This window comes from Brassica oleracea, chromosome C3 (assembly GCF_000695525.1).
Source record: "Brassica oleracea var. oleracea cultivar TO1000 chromosome C3, BOL, whole genome shotgun sequence".
NCBI lineage: Eukaryota > Viridiplantae > Streptophyta > Magnoliopsida > Brassicales > Brassicaceae > Brassica > Brassica oleracea.
In genome coordinates, this window is record NC_027750.1 from 49,447,370 (window position 1) to 49,460,027 (window position 12,658).

The 12,658-nt window shown below is 30.6% G+C and overlaps 2 protein-coding genes across 2 annotated transcripts; both read right to left on the reverse strand.

Annotated features, from left to right (window-relative positions):
- Positions 1-299: 299 nt before the first annotated feature.
- On the reverse strand, positions 300-1,856 carry LOC106330810 (surfeit locus protein 2-like). The gene is made up of 6 exons (XM_013769221.1): positions 1,844-1,856; positions 1,061-1,382; positions 862-959; positions 584-754; positions 456-498; positions 300-360 (listed from the first exon to the last, which is right to left on the reverse strand). The coding sequence occupies exons 1-6, from the start codon at positions 1,854-1,856 to the stop codon at positions 300-302; spliced, it is 708 nt and encodes a 235-aa protein (XP_013624675.1).
- A 3,787-nt stretch (positions 1,857-5,643) lies between these two features.
- Positions 5,644-7,635, reverse strand: LOC106336053 (cyclic dof factor 3). The gene is made up of 2 exons (XM_013774768.1): positions 7,388-7,635; positions 5,644-6,944 (listed from the first exon to the last, which is right to left on the reverse strand). Exons 1-2 carry the CDS (start codon positions 7,520-7,522, stop codon positions 5,775-5,777), a joined length of 1,305 nt encoding a protein of 434 aa, XP_013630222.1. The 5' UTR covers positions 7,523-7,635; the 3' UTR covers positions 5,644-5,774.
- Positions 7,636-12,658: the final 5,023 nt, after the last annotated feature.

Here is a 12,658-nt window from a genome sequence, read left to right on the forward strand (position 1 = left end):
AGCCTTGGAGTTGAGAGCAGTGGAGTTAACCACAACCGAATTAGCAACAATGTTATCAGAAAACACACAGACATGGTAAAGACTGTTATCGGTGAGCTTAGAAGCCACAACATAGATTCTCTCCGCGAGCTTCCCCTGTAACTCAGAGTTCTGAAATAACTCAGTAGTGAGACGAACACCAAGGCAGTAAAGACTCTTGAGCACTTCCTCAGCAGCAATCTGAGCATACTTAGCCCTCTTCTCAGTAACAGAACTCATCTGCCCTTCCAAAGACTGAATAGTAGCCTTGAGCCTCATGATCATAGTGGCGCTACCGTAATGATCATACTTGGTCCAATCTCTATTGACATCCTCTTTGTTCTGTAGAAAAGACAAAACAACTAGAGGTGAACATCAAAACCAATCCGCAATTTTGTAAAAAATACACAGAAATAAGAGTAAATGTATACATTTACCTTTCTGAGGGCTCTTCATATTCTTTGGCATCACAATGAGAACCTGTACCAAGAACAGACACAAATCTAGTTTAAGTTTCGATAGAAAGATGAAAGTAGAACCAACAAAAAAAAACAAAAAGAGGTACCTTTGCAGTTTTCTTCATCACTCTCCTGCTCTGACTCTGAACCAGAACTTGACTTAAGCATCCAAAACTCTGAATCATTGGAGTCAGTTTCTTCCTTAACGCGTCTGTGTTTGTTGGTTACTTGTATTTTCTCGGTCTTTCCACTTGTTACAGCTCCTCTTTCCACTTGCTCTATCAGATACATCAACACCAAAACATTAAAAGCCAGGAATAACAAGCACGAGACAAAATTGGAATCAGTACAAGATGTCAATGAATCTGATATCATGTTCATTAACCTAATCTGTGTAGAAATCTCTTCCCATTTACGTATTTCCAGATATGTTCCTCGTTCTTGTTCACAGTATCCCCAATAAGCTTGCACACGAGCTTCGAACTAAGAACATAGCCAAAAAAACAAGAAGAAATGTAAATACTTTAGACATAGATAACTTAAGCTAACACAATCAACTACAAAGGTTTCAATTTTTGGCTAACCGAGAAATTAGGCACTGCGAGAACTTGGTGAGAGGAGATTTCCCATGAGATAGAGGGTGATCGATGAGTCCCAGACGACACCGTTTGTTACGAGCGTATGTTTTTTTTTCTCCGACTACAACTTCGTGACCAGTCTCCACGCATCTGAGCCGTCCTTTTCTTATATCCACGAAAGTAGGTGAGCCAAGCAGATTCTCAAAGCAACTCACTTTAGCAAACCCTTTTGCGGTTCCAGTCTGTGTATGAACCGAAAGCAATCTCCAATCATCGTCCTTTGCAAGAGCTTGCCAGAGCTCACATCGAGGAAGAAGATATAACCTATCTAATTGATTAGTTTAGGTTTAATTAATAAGGGACATAATAGTCATTTGCCAATTAAAATTTTAATGGCAAAGTTGATTAAGGTAGAAATGAAAAGTGGTATCTTCAAAGTGGTATTTTTGGCAATTTCCCATAAAAGTGACTTTTTTCTTTGAAAATTGAAAAAGTGTCGAAAAACCAGTTTACCTGATTATAGGAAATCTATTTTCTCAAAATAGTGAATGGCTAAAAACTGATTTTTGAAAAACAAAAAACAAAAAAAACAAAAAAACTACAAAATCTGTAAACAATCAACAAAAAAATGACCAAAAAACTCAGACAACTAGTTAAGCCTTTAGTTTACATTTTTATTAAATTAACTAAGAATTTCTTTTATTTAAAATACTTCCACTTTAAAACCAAATAGAAATACATGGAAAAGGAGAATACTTCTCTTCGCTTCTATTCATATATGGCCTTAACATCTTAACGACATTGTTGTCTCATATTTGAAACCATTTGCTAAAAGCAAATACATCAGAATTTTCCAAACCATCTTAGCTTATTAGCTTTGCACGTAGTGCAAGTAAGTAATCGTCTATTGTTGTTTATATGGATACAAATTTACCAGTTTGATTTGTAGAGTCTACGTAATTCTGACGAAAAAAATCTTTAACTTATTAGCAAAAGGGGCTGGTCCAATATGTGTGTGTATTAACGCGTTTGGCAATAGTCAATGTTTTGTTGGGTGCCAAATTTTATGTTTCTCCAAGATTTTGAAAATGCTTTTCGGTGAAGTAAAAAAAGAAGGAAAATCCGAATTCCTAAAATTTATTTTAAAAAATATTCTTAATGCAAGGTAGGGAAAAACATGAAAAGGAACAACAATTGCTTTGCCACAAAATGCAAAAAGGCAGAAAAGAAAAGTATTATTCAAAAAGGAAAAAAACAACTTGACATACTTTTTACTTGTAAGAATGATAATTATGTTGCCGTTATAAGAAAAAGACTGATAATAATATTGTGTCACAGTATTTTAGTATTAAATAGAAAATATGTGGCTTAAAATTATTTTGGCAGTCTGAAATATCTAAGTTGCTTTCGAAGGCACAGACCAAATAATAAATAAAACTAAAACATTATCGTGACCCATCCTTTTCAGTATCAATATCCAAAATAAAAAAATTATTTAAAAGGGAGAATGCAAATAAAAATAACTTTTCCACTTTCCAGCACATTAATTCTGATTGTCTTTACGTTGAATGGCACATGTTCATCTAAAATCTAAGGGACTCATATTATTGTGCAAAAAGAAAAATCTTCAGAAAAAACAAGACAAGTAATTTTCGCATGGCCCTAATTATCCAAGAATAGATTTACTTTGTTACTAGAAATTTTATAAAAACTAAAAGATTCAAAATACTAAAATTATGCTTTTTTCAAAAATAATTATAATCTAAAGAGATGAATAATGTGTTTAAAGCTATTTCATTAATTCCCACAAAGTTAATAATATACAAATTCAACATATATATATATATATACAATAGTTTATAATTCAAATATCTAATCTATTAATTTAGGATCCTATTTTTTTATCAACTATACAAAGGTTATCATTTAAATTTGGACTCTTTCGTAACTATATCCTTAATTATAGATGTTTGCACACCCTTAACAAATACTTAATCTTGATGACAAAAAAAAAAAAAAACAAATACTTAATTTAATGCAAACCAACGTTGACATAAACTAAACTTCAGTTTTTTTTTTTTTTTGAAACTTCAGTTATCATATACAAATAATGAAAATCTATTCATATCACTTGTTTTTAAACACACGTTTCATCTAATTTACACATTGCTCGGCAAGAGTCTTCAACCTGAGCTTTCTTATGAACAAGCTGGACCTAACCCGAGTCCCCAACACTTTTCTTCAATTGCATACATGTATTGCCACACACCATAATCAATACTTCTCTTCCGCTGATGAATCGGCACCTGTCAAATGCCATAATCAAACAACAATCATACTAACCATTAAAATTTTTAATTCATATGTTTAGATTAATAAAAAAAACTGTTCATTTTTACTTAATATATTTCAAATACCAAAATAACTGTATATCTAATAAATTTTAGATTAAAATCTCCAAGTTTCAATATTCTCTTACCAATTTCAAAACGAGATCTAAATCTAGAAACTAATTAGATCTTTTGAATCATTATATGTCTAAAGAATATTTATTTAAATTGTTTTAAGGAAAACCTGTAACCATCTATTGCTCCACAACAAAAAAGAGATATACCATACGGGATTTAACGCATCTCAATATCACTTGCTCGAAAACTAAGGCTGAGAAAAGTACCCAAATCCGAAGAACCTAAACGAATTTGATCCGAAAAATAGAACCAAACTCGAATCGAATCAAAATTGGTTAAATATCCGAACGGGTTCAAAAAGTTTAGTATCTAGAGAATCAGAACCAAATCTGACCCGAACCAAAGTATTTTGGGTACCCAAGTGTATTCGAAATATATTTATATACGTAAATATATTAATTATTTTAGGTATAATATATAAAAAAATATCTAAAATATATAAGATATTTTAAAATTGTCTAAAATACTTGAAACACCAAAAATACTTAAAACACCAAAAATACTTAAAATATTTATTGATCTTCTATCCAAATATTCAACTTAAACAGATTTATTTGTTAAGTTTAGGTATTTTGGCATATATTATTCAAATTTATATGTATATATTACTTTTTAGATTTTGAAAAATTTAAAGTATATAATGAATTTAATTTTTTTTTTAAATAATTTAAATGGGTTATCTAAACACGAACTGAACCCGCAAAGATATGAATTGAATTTGAACCAAAATTTATAAATAACGGAATTGGACTAAAATTTTTAACTTCGAAAACCCAAAATCCTAATAGACCAAAACTGAACCGGAATGTACGTACCCGAATGTCCAGCCCTATCGAAACCTATATATCAATAACAAACAATATTATAGTTTTTATGTATATCTAATATATAAATTTAAGACAAAAAAATATTGATTAATCTATATATTGTATAAATAAAAATTCACAATATCTTTATGTTTATAGTTATATGTTAACAATAAATTTCAATATCTTTATATTTATAGTTATATGTTAACAACAACCTATATTATTTTGCCTACAATATTCCTTGAAATTTTTCTATATCTATATATGTGGACAATAACCATTATATCCAAAGAATATAAAACAAAATATAAACCACAAATTTGAAACAAATTTAATAGATTAGACTATAATGATAAAAGCGAAAAGTTTTTCTCACAAAGTAAAAGTACCAAAATACACACAAATGTTAAACATCAGTATGCATCATAAATATATTAATAACAAAACATAAAATTGAAACTTAACCGCGCTAGCGCGGGTTGTATTCTAGTTATATATTGTTTGTAAGTTCATCTCTGAAAGATTACAAAGTGAATTTTTAACTTTTAAAAGGTTAATTTTTAGGATGAAAGATTCATAAGTGTGTGTTATTTAAATTAATTTTCTAAACACACTGAAAGTTCGTTAGCTCGAAGCTAAAATATTTCAAACAGCACGGAGTCAGTCATTAGATTTCGATCACGGTTAACTTTTTTGTCAAAGAAACATTTTTGTCACTTTTTTTTTAGTATCTTTCTTTTAGCAGAACTGTTCACAAGATAAGAACAAGCAAACAAGACTCAGAAGAGTGTCGGTTGTAATGGCCAACGCAACAACGGTCAGTGTCAACTTTCTACCATTAGTGAGTGTCTTCCAACATTTTCAACAAATGAAGAAAGAAAGAAAGAAAGAAAAGCAATAAAAGAAAAAAAAAACAGAAAAGAATTGGAATAAGAAAAGAAAGTGTACACTACAAATAGAATTTGAATTTAGCTAGTTCGGTTCAAGTAGTTTAGTCTTCGATTAAGAAAACAAAAATCTACCGAACTGAACCAAAAGTTTACAATTTGGTTTCAGTTAATTTGATTATTCAATGTTGTTATCAAACTTAATTAAAAAAACTTGGGGATTTTTAGTTATGTTAATTCAGTTAGTTTGATTCAAAACTTAATTAAAAAAACAAAAACGAAGTAACTAATTGCCGAACCGAACCTCTGATTAAATTAGTTTTGAAAATATGTTAATCTGTTCAAAAACCATAATCGAACATGAACTAAAAACCAAAAATTTCGGTTCAGTTTGGAATATGTTTGGGCTGGTTCAAAACCACAAGGATAGCACAAAACATGAGGATGGATTAGTGAGAGACTAAAAGGAGTAATGTCACAAAACCCTCATTCTCCAATAAACTGTATATACAAAACAATCATACATATATATATATATACATACGTATATAACTCTTTAAACCCGTTCTTGGAAATTGAGTGATCTCGATAGAGCAGCAGGGTTAGCAGAACGAGCGGGAGAGTTATCGGTTTGATCCTTGTTACTCTTGTTCGTCTTCTGATCAAACCCTTTGAACATACCGCCTTTGCTTCCCAATGTTGAACCTTCGTTCTTGATTCCCAATGTTGTCCATATAGAGCTCTTTGCTGCTTCGTTAGGATCGTCTATTCTCAACGTTTTCGGGACTATAACGCACCCGTTCCTCCGTTTCCGCTCTGTTGAAGAATCCTCGTCTCTGGAGTGCTTCCCGAGAGTGGGAGAGTTTGGACTTGAACCCTTTTGACTCATAGGTGATGAAGATTGATTCGGGGGTGCCATTGGGATGGTCCAGTAAGGATAAAAGGGCATTGGATACCCTGGTGGAGGGTAAAAACCTGGCTGAGGCATCGCTGGATTCCACGTGTATGGCCATGGAACACCCGGGATGCAAGCATAACCATTCATGTTGTTGTTGTTGTTGTTGCTGTTCACTTGTGGTTCAACAACTCTGCAGCTTTGTGCTCTTGTTTCATCCACTGATGTAGTCACAGAGGAACCACTCGAGCAGTCATCTCCATTTTCAATCCGAGCTGCTAACCCGTTTCTAGCTCCGTTTGAAACCTTCTGGTCTCCTTGTAGTTTCATCACGGGGGTCATGGGAGCAACGTGCTGCTGATGAGGAGGAGCTTGTAAACCGAAGCTCAGTACTCGTGTGTTCGATTGTAAACCCGGATCGAGCCTTGCGGCCTGGAGAGCCTCGGAGATGGTGATGTGACGGTAGTGAGAGGAAGAGCTTTTGTGCTTGCGGCGTCCTGCACCTACGGGAACATTCCTCATGGTGCCTCCGGCTGTCCAGTATCTCTGACAGGCCTTGCAGAAATGGCGAGGCTGGTTAATGTTGTAGTTGTTGTAATAGCAGAACTTGGTGTCCATGCTTTTGCATCTCGGACAGGGAAGAATCTTGGTTGGTTTCTTCAGGGTTTTGCCGTCTGCTGTTGTCTGCTGATTGGTCTCATCGCTCTCTATCTGATCAGTTGATGTCGCCTCCTCTTTGTCCCCTGTCTCTGGTTTGGAATCATTCGAATTGCTAAGACTCTTGTTGTTACAGTTATTGTTCTTCTCTGGAGTGCCTTGCTCTGTAGTTACCTAAGGTAATAAATAACAGTTGGTTAAAATAAGAACACTTGCAATGAATAAACAAAGTCTCTAAAGAAAGTTCTAGACCAAGAATCAAAACTCTAATAAGATTATTTTAACACTATTAAGAAAACGAGAACTTTGCTTGATGGAAACTGATAACACAAATTGTAGATCCAAAGAAGATAACAATACACAGAGAGTTTCAATCTGGTTCAAAAAATAAAAAAGTATTGGACATGATGATGAGCTCGAAACAGAGGATTCTGTCAACGTCGTCTAATTTAAAGTTTATGAGATTCAGACAAAACAGATTTCTCAGTTTGATGATTCAGAGATTGAAAACTACTTTTAGTTTTATTAACAAATTTCAATATTTTTACACGAAATTGCTTCTTTTTTTTCTAAAGATCCCTTTTAAAGAAAACAGAGCATAATCAATCAGTCAGTACCTTCTCTGGTGATTTATCATCTCCGCCGCTGTAATCCTCTTCTAGAGTCACCGCCGTCGTCGGTTCAAAAACAGCCGGAAAAGGGATTTTCATACCGAAGAGCTTAATAGCTGGATCTCTACTTTCCATCATCATTATTTATATATGTTTTTTTCTATAAATATTTGTGTGTGTGTGTGTGTGTTTTTTTTTTTGGGAGATTTGGGGGAGATATGGAGGTGAAGTGTTGAAAGAAGGGATTTGGATCCGTATAAAAGAGGAGGGGGTTACCACGTCAGCATCACCATTCATTTCTCAGCCACAAGTTTATGTGGCCTCCGATATTTTACTTTTTCCCACCTCTTTATTAGCGGGTCGGGTTTCCCGGTTTTAATAATCATAAATATTACTAATTCTTATCTTTTTATGTCTATTATTCGCATCTACTCCCTCAGTTTTAATATTTTTTTTGTTTCAATTTACCTGAAGTTTTGAGATTTTAAAGAAATTTTGAAATTTTAAAATTAATTTTAATTTTATTGGAAACTGTTCAACAAATTAGATTTTACAGACTTTTTTATAATTGGTTAACTAATTTTAAAATTATATATTTAAAATATTTTTATAGAGAAATGTAATTTTCTTAATCTTTGTGTACTATTACAAAACATCAAGTATTATGAAACGGAGAAAGTATTTTTCTGGAGTCGAAGCATATTGTATATCTTCAGATTTGAAATACGAAAATGTTATACGGTTGAACTTTAAACTTCGCTTCTTCTTCTTTTTCCCAGGTTTCTATCAAAACATGATTTTTTCAACTAAAGTCCATTTAGATTAATAAAGGTAATATTGGACTAGTAGCTTAGTGTTTGGAATTAGTTTTACTGCGCCTCTAGTTCAACTTCTTCTATTAAGAGTACAGATTTATGCCATATTTTGCTATCTTTAATCGATGTGTCCGGCTTGGAGAGATTAGTCGGATTGAAGGTCCGAATCACCGTTCGTTTATTCGAAATAAATTTTATTTTATATTATTTTCTATGACCCATTTTTTTCTCTTTTTCAAATGAATGTAAAATTATGTTCATCACTACATCGAAAGAATGAGTCTTTGTCATGTTTCTAGATAAATTAGTTCACTTGTGATTCTCTTTAGCTACAAAACATGGAGACTTCACGAAACAAAGAGCTATCGACAACATTCAGTTTCTTCATCAATTGTTGATAATCGGGTTTCAAAGCTTTTTTTATTATATAAATGCCATAATTAAAGTATATAGTTTTTTTTTATATTTTACTGTAAATGTTTTAAATAATAAAGAGACTCGGTTTGAAAAATATATTATATTAAATTTAGAATTCGTATGGGTGTAAAATTTGTTATGTTTAAATGACATATTTAATTTTAATGTGAATAAAGAGACTAAATCAAAATATCAATGAAGGTTGTCGATATTTTTATTTTTATTTTTTCAGTTCAAAAAAAATATCGACAACCTTCATTTATTTATAGAGCATCATTTGCTTTGTGGAAGCTCATGTTCACAATCTATCTGAAGTTACTTTAACCATATCTTAAGTTACTTATAACAAAAAAACTTACATAGCTAAAACTTGAACGTGGCCCGTAATTTATAGAGTAAAAGAAAGAAATATTAAAAGTGAAAATAAATTTGAAATGCTTTCCAAATTAATGTTAACTAGAATTGAATTCGCACGTCCGTGCGAATATATATTTGTTTTAAAAAGACAATCTTTTAATCATATATTCACCATTTATTTTATTTATTTAAAAATATAACATCATATTAATATTTTACTTTTAAACATTAGTTTTATATGAATTACTACAAATTTTATATTTTTTATTCAAAAGTTTTGTATTCTTGAAATATTTTATGTGACTAAATTAAAATAGCTAATATTATATTTTGATAATATATTTTATTTAATGTATTATATTTTCGTTTTTTTACTAGAAAATGTGGCCTAGAATAAATATGGTAAAAACAATAATTGCATAATATAAATGTATTTGGGTTTTACAGAATTTTTTTTGTTCAAGATTTATATTGTTTTCTTTTAGAATATCATCGATGAATAAATTTATGACATTTTGTTAACTTTCTATCTAGTGGTTTAACATAAACTTTTTTATGGTAGATAAAAATTAGGATCCTAAATTAATAGATTAGATGGATAGTTCAACTAATGTTAATGAATGGTTCGTTTCTTTTAGATGGAAAAATATAAAGTAAAAAAAATAGGAAAATGTATTTTTTTGTTTAAACAGTATCAAGTGTAACTAAGACGAAATATAATTCTTTTTGATTGGCAAATTTATAAGATAATTAAGATCTATTCTATCAGCCAGATAATTAAGATAATAAAAATTTCATTTTTTGTTCACTCTAACAATGATAACCGGTCAAAACCTAAGTTAAATATTTTTAGCATTTCATGTTTTTAACATCTATTGTTTTTTACACCAGCTATACATTTTATATCAACAGAGAACAGCCTATGTTCTGTATTCTTTGTGTAAGTCAAGATGAACAAAGAAATAGTCTCTTTCTATTTTCCAGGATTCATCTCAGATATGGAGAAAGCTGGCATTTGGATTGCTTGGTTTTTGATATTTTTTCTTTCCCAGAATCTAATAAAAAACAAAGACAATACAATTAACATCAAAGAGATATAATTGGATGTGCTCAGTATACTATGCATGATTCGGAATCGGACCAGTTAGTTTGTACGTGTGGATAAGGAAAAGCAAAGGAAGGTTGGATTCAACGACGTGTCAGTAAATCATTGGATGTCAACAAAAAGGTTCCGTAGGTCGCTGCTACATTGTACAGTTTATCAACTTGCGTTTTTGGAGAATCTATATCAAAGTCTACCTTTTGCCACCTCAGATTTGTGTTGGCCCACGTCATATCTGCGCATAGATTTCTACAAAATTGCATAGATTTCACTTGGTCGATCTAATAACTACCCTCCACGTGTTCCGCTGTGATCACATCCTAACAAGATTTTTTCTTCTTGTGTCACTCGCTGGTTTTTAAATGGTAACAATTGGCTAGAACTAGAAACCAAAAACACTACTCCCTTTTTTTTTTTTGAACAACACACTGCTCCCTGTGTTCTAAAATATTTCATCCGTTTCTAAAATATTTCATCAGTTTTTAAATAAATGTCACTATAACATTTTTCACACAGATTAAAAAGGTTGTTGAAATATATGTAAATTGTTATTAATTACACCTTTTTGACCAATAGTATTTGAAATAAATAAAATTATTTATAAAATCAATGCAATTTGCATTTAATTTTCAGATGAAAATAAGTATAATTTGCATTGAAATTGTAAAGTGCCACTTTTTGTGTAACAAGAAAAAAATGTTAGAATGACACTTATTATGAAACAGAAGGAGTACTTGATGTTTTGGGTGTGTATGCACAAAAATTAAAATATACATTCTTTTCTAAAAAAATAACACTAAAAATATTAACTAAAACTATTTAGCCAATCCTTAAACATAAGTATAAAACATCATTGGTCACACAGTTTTCAATAAAACTAAAATTAATATAAAATATCAAAACATCATTTATCATTTACTTTGAAACATCGAAAACTTTCCAAAACATCATCTATTTTGGAACGAAAGGAGTACAATATTAGATGATACATCGGCCCTGCGCAAGATGAGTTTTTTTTTTTAATATTGTATTTTATTATTATAAGCAATACTCATTTTGTTATCGATAACCTTTTTACATTTGATTAAGGGTGGGTATTTGGGTACTATTCGGGTTCGGTTTGAGTCTATTATGGTTTCAGGTTTTTAGGGATAAAGATTTTAACCATATTCGTGTATTGATAAATTTTGTTTTGGGTTTGGTTCGAATTCTTGTGAGTTCGGTTCGGGTTTGGATAATTCGTTTAAATTATTTTAAAAAAAACTAAAATTTATATATATTTTAAATTTCTCAAAATATAAAAATAAAATAATATATAAGATACAAATTTGAATAATGTATGCCAAAATACTTAAACTTAACATAAAAATTGGTTTAGCTTAATATTTGGATAGGAAATCAATAGATATTTTTCAAGTATTTTTGGTATTTTGAATATCTTTTAGCTATTTTAGACATGTATTTTAAGTATTTGTATATATTTTCAAGTATTTTGAACAACTTAAAAATATCTTATATATTTGGATATTTTTAGATATTGAATCTAAAAATAATTTAATATATTTAAGTATATAAATCTGATTCATATATATTCGAATACCTGAAATATTTTGGTTTGGGTCAGATTTGGTTTCGGTTCTCTAGATACCAAAATTTTGAATCCGTTAGAATATCTAACCAATTTCGGTTCAGATTCAGTAATAATTTTTCAGATCAGATTTGGTTCTGTTTTCCGGATTCAGATTTTTTCCTAAGCCCTTATATTTGATTGTAACAATGTTTCAAACAAAAGTGATGGTGGTTCATATTGATTTTGGGTGTGTAACAATTTTAAAACCAAAAAACATTAATCTACTATGTATGCGAACCATTTAGTTAATTATTAAAAATTATTTTAGACATATTTAAGAAAAACGATGGGCTGAAAGAACCGATCCCCAAAAGTCTATAAACATAAGGAAAGTTTTGACAAATTGTTATATTGACTAGCTTAAAAAATAACCATAAAAATTCTTAGGAGTTTTGGTTTAAAGGAAGGCAATTGCAAAGAATAGTTAATTTATAAAATCTAATGTGACCATATTAAGCTCAACGAAATTCTCGACCAAGTAATATATGTTAATTTATAAAAAAGTCATAATTACAATGTAATAAATTCAAATGTATGCAATCTCTTTTGCTAAGTTATTACCCCCTCCAATACGAACACGAATATACTATCGATTTCCACTATTAATTTCACACGTTTGAGTACACAATCAGCGAGAGTTTTTTAATACATTAACAGTCGTAAAATGTAAGAAAAGATTTATACGGTTAGTTACACATATTCCAATAAGGTTCTACGTATTATAGTTTTTAGTCATTCGTTAAATATTCTGTCCTTGCTATCCTAGTAAAATCGGTCGATTCAAAAAAAAAATGAAAAACTTTCTTAACTTGACACGTAAGCATGCTTTTCAAGGTTGTTATTTAACCAATGCTCCATAATTAATATAGAGGTGATCTTCTTAGTTTTCTTGTAGTGCATAGAAGTGTCTTTCGTTTTGTTGGCCAACAAATAAGCCTATTTTGAACTTGTGAACT